The sequence below is a fragment of the Miniopterus natalensis genome, chromosome 15 (genome assembly GCF_054644295.1).
Source record: "Miniopterus natalensis isolate mMinNat1 chromosome 15, mMinNat1.hap1, whole genome shotgun sequence".
Classification (NCBI taxonomy): Eukaryota; Metazoa; Chordata; class Mammalia; order Chiroptera; family Miniopteridae; genus Miniopterus; species Miniopterus natalensis.
The window spans coordinates 3,120,536-3,129,131 of record NC_142095.1 but is presented as its reverse complement, the minus strand read 5'-3'; the positions used below and the strand labels follow the sequence as shown (position 1 = coordinate 3,129,131).

General features: G+C 60.7%; 1 protein-coding gene across 1 annotated transcript; it reads left to right on the top strand.

Annotated features, from left to right (window-relative positions):
* Positions 1–1,279: 1,279 nt before the first annotated feature.
* On the top strand, positions 1,280–5,807 carry GNAT1 (G protein subunit alpha transducin 1). Its single transcript, XM_087824559.1, has 8 exons — positions 1,280–1,385; positions 2,485–2,527; positions 2,648–2,789; positions 2,891–3,048; positions 3,130–3,258; positions 3,481–3,610; positions 3,807–3,960; positions 4,085–5,807. Exons 1-8 carry the CDS (start codon positions 1,280–1,282, stop codon positions 4,273–4,275), a joined length of 1,053 nt encoding a protein of 350 aa, XP_087680685.1. The 3' UTR covers positions 4,276–5,807.
* Positions 5,808–8,596: the final 2,789 nt, after the last annotated feature.

The following is an 8,596-nucleotide window of genomic DNA, read 5'->3' as shown; positions in this document are numbered from 1 at the left end:
AGAGCTGGGGAGGCCCAAGGATCGAACAGGGCTCAGGGCCATACCTGGTGGCAAGGGAGCCAGGTGGGGACAGGAGGCAGTGGATTGGCCCCACTTTAAATAATATGCAAAAAGCAGGTTCTTGTTGTTTTAACAAACCCGGGCTCCTGCACCACCTAAGCCCTTGTGTATAAAGAGCTGCAGAGAACCACGGGGCCACTTACCATGTGGGGGATGGAAGATGGTTGGAACCTGAGGCTGAAAATGGCCTGGACAGATCCCCCTCCCCCAAGAGGGTAGATGTTGGAGCCCTTGGTGGGGCCAGTATTTACACCTATGTGGTAGGGACACTACAGGACACAGGGAAGGAGCCAGCTCCACTGGGACAGGCACGGACTTGACACCTTTGCCACCTTTGCCCTGTGTGGTCTCCTGGTTACAAATAGAGTCAGATATTAAAAGGCAGCCAGGTTTCCCGGAGGGAGTCCAGGCAGGAGGCTCAGGGCCCTCGAGGGAGCCTTGGGAGCCCAGGGTTTGGGGCTTCTGATGGGCAGTGGGAAATCTTCATGCCCACCCAAGTCCACTGGCATCTTGTCATGGAGAGGCCCCACCCAGGTCAGACCCAGCCCTCTGTATGGCACAAACGCAATGTCCACCTTTGCCTCTTGACTCCCTGAAGAGCATGACACCTAGTACCAGAGTCACCCAACCCTTCTCAATCGCCTCCTACTGCATGACTGAGCCTCCATTGCTTCATCAGCACAGAGGCGCTGATGGTGTGGGAGCCTCCCCTAGGGCTGGTGTGAGCTCACAAAATCAGGAGCAGTGCAGAGCCCAGGTGCCCCTGCATGCTTCTCCCTCTGCTCCCTGCTGCCAGCCCTGCCCCCATGGTCCCCACCCCCTTGGCTCCAGGCCTTTTCCTCCCCTTTCTGAGCCTGATCCCTGCTCCAGGGCAGGGGCAGGACCATTTCCAGGGTCTCTCCTGGAGGACTGGGGGAGGGGGTAGTGGGGGTGCAGAGTCAGCAGTTGAAGGATTGGGGCTACACCAGCCCGATTACAAGGGGTGGGGGCTGAGCTGGATTCACTTGTCCTTGTCTCTGATTGGCTCTTGGGTACCCGCAGCACCCAAATCCCACTAAGTAGCCCCACCAGGGCCTGCACAGGTCTGGAGAGCCAGTTGATTGCCAGGCCTGGGGCCAGAAGGGCATCCAGGGAGGCCAGAGGCTGGCCTGAGCCTGGCTCTGGAGATCCCTCCATCCAGAAGAGCCAACTGACCATTTCTTCACCTACTGCCAGGGCCATGGGGGCTGGGGCCAGCGCGGAGGAGAAGCACTCAAGGGAGCTAGAAAAGAAGCTGAAGGAAGATGCTGAGAAGGATGCCCGGACCGTGAAACTGCTGCTTCTGGGTAGGGGTATGGGCCCAGGAGGGGCCACTGTCACAAGGTCAGAGGCCCAGGGGCAGGCAGGTGGCCCTTCTGTGAAGCAGGAGTGACTTGGGAAGCAGAATGAGCCTGCAACAGGGCAGGGAACAGAGTGGGAGCCCTGACTGGCAATGCCCTGGCTCCCCAAGGCTAGGTATGCTGTGGAACCCCTCTCCAGAGGGCCTACCTCAGGAAGCCTCCCCTCTGAGAAGTGTGTACTAGCTGCTCTTGTAGAGGTGTGTGTATGGGGCACACTTTTGCCCTGGCTGGACATGATGGGCCTGCTGGGCAGGGCTCAGAAACCAGGGTCCTCTGGGGAGCCCCACAATAGGCTGCTCCCTTGGGAAAGAGGTCACAGTCCTGAGAGTGGGCAGCCTCTAGAACCATCCAGAACTTTATTGTTGGCAGACCTGCAAAGCAGGTAAAGGGGTACTAAGGCCCAGAGGGTAACGGATAAAGCACACCCACGGCCCCATGGTAGTGAGGGGACATGGGGCGGATTCAGTACTTGGAGGCCCCAGGGAGCTGCTCTGAGAGGGGTGCAGGCTCCACCCAGGTTCCCCAGAGTCCAGTCAGTGCCCCAGGAAGGCAGAAAGGCTAAGCCAGAAATCCCATTAACTGTGCCCAACACCCTCGCAAGCAGGCTTAGAGGGGCTGTCAGCTCTGTCTCTCCCCCACCAAAGGCGCTAATTCGCTCTGAGCCTCAGGGAAACACTCCCCAACCCAGGTGAAAAGCTGGGCTGACCCGGCTCAAATAATCCCGTGCTGCAGTGCCACATGTCTCCACCAGGTGGCGCTCCAGGCTTTATTTTGGTCTCAGGCTAATCAAGTGCTTAAAGCAGGGTCCTGTGGGTTCCCCGGCACAGCCGAGGTCGTCGATCCCCCTTGGCGACCTTCTTCGGTCACCCCTGGCTGTTACAGAAGTTTTCCTGCCAGGGCGCCCGACCTTACTTGGGGGGTTGAGGGGGAAACAGGTGGCACTGAGGGCTCCGGGTGGGCCTCGCCGTCTTCCGGGCCCCGCAGCAAGGTGAGGATGGGGAGGCGTCGGCGGGGGGCGCAGCTCTGAGGCCGGGCTCCCCCCCAGGTGCCGGCGAGTCTGGGAAGAGCACCATCGTCAAGCAGATGAAGTGAGTGCCCTGCCCGTCCGGGGGCCGGGGGCGGGGGCGGGGGCGGGGCGCGCGCGCCGGGCCGGACCTTCCCCGCCCGCGCGCCTGCGAGGCGCTGACCCCGGCCCGCCCGGGCCGCAGGATTATCCATCAGGACGGGTACTCGCTGGAGGAGTGCCTCGAGTTCATCGCCATCATCTACGGCAACACGCTGCAGTCCATCCTGGCCATCGTGCGCGCCATGACCACGCTCAACGTCCAGTACGGAGACTCCGCGCGCCAGGTGTGCCGGGGGGGGGCGGGCGGAGAGGCCTCTGTGGGCTGGAGGCGCGGGACGGGGCGCGAGGCCCGGGTCCCCACCCACCGCTGCCACCCCGTCCCCAGGACGACGCCCGGAAACTGATGCACATGGCGGACACCATCGAGGAGGGCACGATGCCCAAAGAGATGTCGGACATCATCCAACGGCTGTGGAGGGACTCGGGGGTCCAGGCCTGTTTCGAGCGCGCTTCGGAGTACCAGCTCAACGACTCGGCGGGCTAGTGAGCGCGCGGGCGGGGCGCGGGGCGCGGGGGCCTGCCGCGCTCCCGCACCCGCGCAGCCACACCCCGGGTCTCCCGCAGCTACCTCTCGGACCTGGAACGCCTGGTGACCCCGGGCTACGTCCCCACGGAGCAGGACGTGCTGCGCTCGCGCGTCAAGACCACGGGCATCATCGAGACGCAGTTCTCGTTCAAGGACCTCAACTTCCGGTACGGCCCCGCGCGGGTCCTCGCTCGCGCGCCCCCTGCCCGCGGGTTGCCGCCCGAGGCCCCGCCCCACGGGAGACCCCGCTCCTGCCCAGTCCCCTGCGCGCGGGAAGGCGGGGCCCCTGCGGCGTGCAGGCGGGTCTGCGGGCTGGGGGAGGCGAGGGGAGGCGTGTGGGCGTGTCCAGGGGGCTCCGCGCGCGGGCTCAGACCCCACCCGCCCCGTAGGATGTTCGACGTGGGCGGGCAGCGCTCCGAGCGCAAGAAGTGGATCCACTGCTTCGAGGGTGTGACCTGCATCATCTTCATCGCGGCGCTGAGCGCCTACGACATGGTGCTGGTGGAAGACGACGAGGTGGTGAGCTTCAAGCAGGACCCGTGTCGGGAGCCTGCGGAAAGCGGGGCCGGGGCTGCGGGAGCGGGGAGCGCCTGCGGGGGGGGCCTTCGTTCCAGAGCCGCCTGAAGTGGAGAGGAGGCAGCCAGCAGCGCGGGGGCGTGGGGGGGCCGGGGGGAGGCTGCCCGTGTCCCTGCCCGACGGCCCCTGCCCCCCTCAGAACCGCATGCACGAGAGCCTGCACCTGTTCAACAGCATCTGCAACCACCGCTACTTCGCCACCACGTCCATCGTGCTCTTCCTCAACAAGAAGGACGTGTTCTCCGAGAAGATAAAGAAGGCGCATCTGAGCATCTGCTTCCCGGACTACGACGGTGAGAGCCCCGGGCCGGCCGCCAGGCGGCGCCCCCCCCCCCCCCCCCCCCCCCCCCCCCCCGGGGCTGCGCTCCTCCGCGGGGAAGGACTGGGGCCCGGAGTGAGAGCCCCCTTCCCCACCAGGGCCCAACACCTACGACGACGCGGGCAACTACATCAAGGTGCAGTTCCTCGAGCTCAACATGCGACGCGACGTGAAGGAGATCTATTCCCACATGACGTGCGCCACGGACACGCAGAACGTCAAGTTTGTCTTCGACGCCGTCACTGACATCATCATCAAGGAGAACCTCAAAGACTGCGGCCTCTTCTGAGGGGGGCCCCTCTCGGCCCGGGTGCTCCCCTGCCGTGCCCCGTGATCTCTGTGCTCCAGTCCCATGCCCACTCCCCACCCCACCTCCCTACAGCGGACCCACTCCACTGCCTCACCCAGACCTTCCAGGCCCCCTCAGGCTCCACCCCACTGTCACAGGCCCCGCCCCTGGCTCACAAGTCCCACCCACTTAAGCTCTTTGACCAGGCTCCAATCCTGCAGGTGTCCTTGTTTCCAAAGCCACCTCCACAGTGTCTCTCAGCCTAGGCCCAGTTATTTTGGGGCTGGGGATGCTGACAAGGCTCCTTCTTTTCCCAGGTCCCTGAACCCATGCATGTCCTGAGACCCTGTAGCCTAGCCAGCTTGTAGCCCCAGCCAGCAGGACTCCGGAGCCCCGGCCTGTGGCCCCACCAGCCAGACTCAAAACCCTGAGTCCCACTAACTTTCAGTTCCTGACCCTCCCCTGTAGCTCCCAGGCCTCCCAGGGCCAAGTGCCCCAAACCCCAGTGCTGCCCTTCACGGCCTGGCTGCACTGGCCTCCAGGACCCACCACAGCCAGCCCCAGCTAGGAGCCGGCAGGACTTGGGGCAGCTAGAGCACACAGTGACTCAGCAGTGCCCGACTGGCCAATCTCCTGCAGCTCTCCCGCCCCAGGGGGCCCGTGACTCACCCGGTGGGTCTGGGCTCAGCAAACAGCCCTCCCTCCCAGAGTTTCAGGAATTGCAGGGGGGCAGGAAGGGATCCCTCCTCCAAGCAGGCCTGCTTGCCATCAGCCCGTTCCAAGCCTTACCACCTCCATGTGACAAGTCTGACACCTGTCTACCCAGTGGCCAGTGACTGTCCCTCCCAGTGGCTTCTGGGGTCCAAAGTCTAAGCCAGCTCTGGCCTGTATAGCTCTGACATAGGCCTGGGAGCCCCTGGGTGCCAAAGAGAGACTTAAGCTGGACCCTTCCCCACAGACCACTCTCAGAGTAACCCCCCAGCCCCTTCCCCCACAGGCTCTGCCCCCTCCGTCCTTGGACACTAGATCCATGTTCTACCTCACCCACCCACCCACAGTATTCGAGGTCTCGGTCAAGGGGATGGTCTGTTGAGGGAGGATACTGTTGACACCAGCTTCGGCCAATGGTCAAGCTGTCCTGAGGGGTGGCTGGGGGCAGAGTTCAGCTCCCATCGATCTGCCCCAGGAAAAGAAGTTGGGACAGGATGGTGGCCCTGAGGGGTCTACCTCAGGTGGGGTCACAAGCAAACCCAGGTGACCCTCGTCCCTGCCAGCAGCTTCTCTCACCCTTTCTACTCAAGGCCCACTTCCCGGCAGGAATAACTGAGGGCCAGGCCTGAACTGTCAGGGCCAAAAACCCATGTCCCCTCATCCCCACTCCCTGCTCCTCAATTACCCAGTCTTCGCTGATGCCCATGGGCCCGGGCGCGTACTGCAGGTGAGGACAGGAGCTTCCGTCTAGCGAGGCCAGGGCACCATTTGCACTCCCCGTGACTAGATGCTCAGACTCAGCAATAAACCTTTGCATCAGGTCCCCGCTGTCCTTTCTTGGGAGGAGGGGGAGAGTATTAATTATCATGAGTCATGAGCGTTTATGAAGTGCCCAGTGCCGGGCTGGACACAAGTGGGAAGATGGGTCCTCCAGGTTGAGGCAGCTGGCCTGACATGGCAGGGGGCACTCTTGGGAACATGGGACCAAAGTGTGCCTCTTGATGGGGGCTCGGGGAGAGGAGCCATGGGAAATGCTTGCAGGGACTGTCTTGGATCAAGAGGGAGTTTTGAGATGGAAGCTCATTCTGGCTGGGGTAGTAAGGGGTATAAGGCCCAGGAACATGGCCTTGGGGGCCACAGGAGTTCAGTAGAGCAAGAGGAGCGAAGGGGGACATGGGGTGGGGTGGAAGCTGTGGGAGAGTGCCAAATGCCATCCTGGAGGCCTGAGCTTCCCCCACAAGATGAGAGGTCTCTGAAACCCTCGAAGCCAGGGCATAATTGTCGGGCTGGGATTAAGGGTGAGGCAAGTGAGGCATTATCTCTGGTGCAAAATTTATGATTGGGACAAAATTTTCAATAATCAAATAATATATTAATGCAATGCTTTTAAAAATCAGAATGGCTGCAAAAAAATCCATGATGCACAAGATATCAATATTCTAAATAAGTTCAAAATCCGAGCGAGCCCTGGGAAGTCATACTGGAGCCTGAAGCAAGAGGAAAACGCCCACTCCTATAACCGGTTTTACGTATTTTTAATGGTTAATTTTCTCACATAACTTTAGTTAAAAAAACATTGAAATAATTTACAGTAAGTATATTAAAACTCAAAATGTTTCTTTAAGCTTAAATATTTTACTTATACCTAAAACAATTTATAATTTTATTTTCCTGACTTTAATGGAAATAAAATAGTCAGTAATATTTTCCAAATCTGCTTCTGGAAAAAACAATCATTAAAATTTTTCATAAAATCATGTATTTGGGGGCACACATGTTTCCTGGGGACTGGTGTGAGTGGCCATGGGGGAGAAGTGGGCCCAGGATCCATGGAGAAGACACGGCCTCCTTACCCTGTGGGGCCAGGATCTGAAAGGAGTGGGGCTCAGTGACAGGACCCAGATCTATGTGTTGACCAAGAGCATGTGATGCCCCCACCAAGCTGGGACTACAGAGGAACACTGAGGGGACTGAGTTTTCCAGACCTGTGGCCACTGGGGAGATGTCCAGGAGGCAGCTGGATAGCAGGTGCCAGGGGACGGTAAGGGTACCCAGACCTGAGCACAGGGTTTGGGGACACTGGCTGTGTTAGAAAGCCCAGGACACATATGGGCAACCACCTGGTGCTGCTCAGAGACCTGAGGGGAGGATGGAGCTTGGGCCAGTGGTTTAGGACCCCCCTGGGTGGTCTTGGGCCTGGCTGAGCAGGGGCTGTTCATCTCAACTAAGGACCCTCTGCTTGAGTAGTGGACTAGAATGGGGTGCTCAGGGAAGAGTGACGGCAGGATTTAAGGGGAGAGGCAAGGAGGAAGACAAAGCTTTGAGGAGCTGGAGGAGGCAAGTTAGAGAGGGAGGAGGCTGTCAGGGGAGATGGGCTGATGGGGTCTTCACACAGCCACCTTGTCTTGGAAGAAAAGTAGTGAGCTCCCAGCCCTCCTGGGCAAGAGACAGAGAGAAGCCCAAACACCATTGCAGGGGGTGCACCCCACGCTCCAGGGAGTCCCCTCCCGTGCATGGTTCTCAACCCAGAGTCTGGGGTTCAGGACCTATATTCCTGGATCTCATGGGCTGGAGATGATGCCTGGTCTCAAGCTGCCCTTTCCATGGCTGGCAAGCCTCACGGCCCCACTCGCCACACCAGTGCAGTTACACCCCAAGGAGCAGGAGCAGTGGTTGCCCAATGCCTGATTCAAAGTCAGGGCAGAGGATCAGAGAGAGCTGGCCAGAGTTGGCACCATGGCCACACCTAGTAGTGCAGGTAGGGGGCATTTACTGCGGGCACCTACGGCCACCACTGTCCTGCCTGACCTGCAACCTCAAGGTGCCCCCAAGGGCCCTCTCGGCCTCCAGCTCTGGCTCTGGCGGGACTAACCTGGCCCAACCACTGACCAGAGATTAGACAAGCCTGGCAGACGGTTAATGCCACTGACGTCAGGATCTGATTGGGTAGCCACTGGGGGCTTGGGCCCTCCCCACAGGCAGTAGCTTGGCCCATGTGACTGGGGCTCATTAAGCCGCTCCAGTGGCCAGAGAAGCTGGAGGCCAGATCTCAGGGGAGAGAGGGAGGGCACTCCAAGGCTGTGGGGACAGGCCTCAGCCAAGAGGTCACCAGCTCTGGGGACTCAGGCTGGGGAAGGGCTGGGGAGGAGGGTCCCCTCAACCTTCCCCTGTATTGTGCCAACTAAACCCCTCCTCAGGCTCAAGGAGGAATGTCCCAGGCACCATCCAGGGAAGAGTATAGTCAGGAGCTGCAGGCGTGGGTCCCCCACTCTGTAAGCTTGGAGGTGAGAGCCACCCTGTCCTGTGAGGCCTAGAGACCCTCCCAACATGACTCCAGGCTGATGTCCTGACCCTGCACACAGTCCTGCGCCTGTCCGTGCCAACCCCACACTCACGCCCAAGTTCTCCTGTGGCGGCGCTGTCTCCTCCATCCAGAGCGCCCTTCCTCCTCCCGCCCAGGCACGTCCCTCTCTTCCCCCGGGAGAGACGAGCCCGCAGGTGGCTCCTCCACCAGGCTTTTCCTCCGACCTGGCAGGGGCTTCCCTGTCTAGACGGCCTGTAGAGAACACTTAGAGATGCCGAGGCTGCGGCTTGCGGCTGGCGGGGGTGG

What these genes read in the sequence shown, in the direction of transcription:
- GNAT1 (XM_087824559.1), top strand. Translation starts at nt 1,280, where the DNA reads ATGGGGGCTGGGGCCAGCGCGGAGGAGAAGCACTCAAGGGAGCTAGAA. An exon ending in ACCATCGTCAAGCAGATGAA is followed by an intron (nt 2,528 to 2,647) that starts GTGAGTGCCCTG and finishes CCCGGGCCGCAG; the next exon opens with GATTATCCATCAGGACGGGT. An exon ending in TGGTGGAAGACGACGAGGTG is followed by an intron (nt 3,611 to 3,806) that starts GTGAGCTTCAAG and finishes TGCCCCCCTCAG; the next exon opens with AACCGCATGCACGAGAGCCT.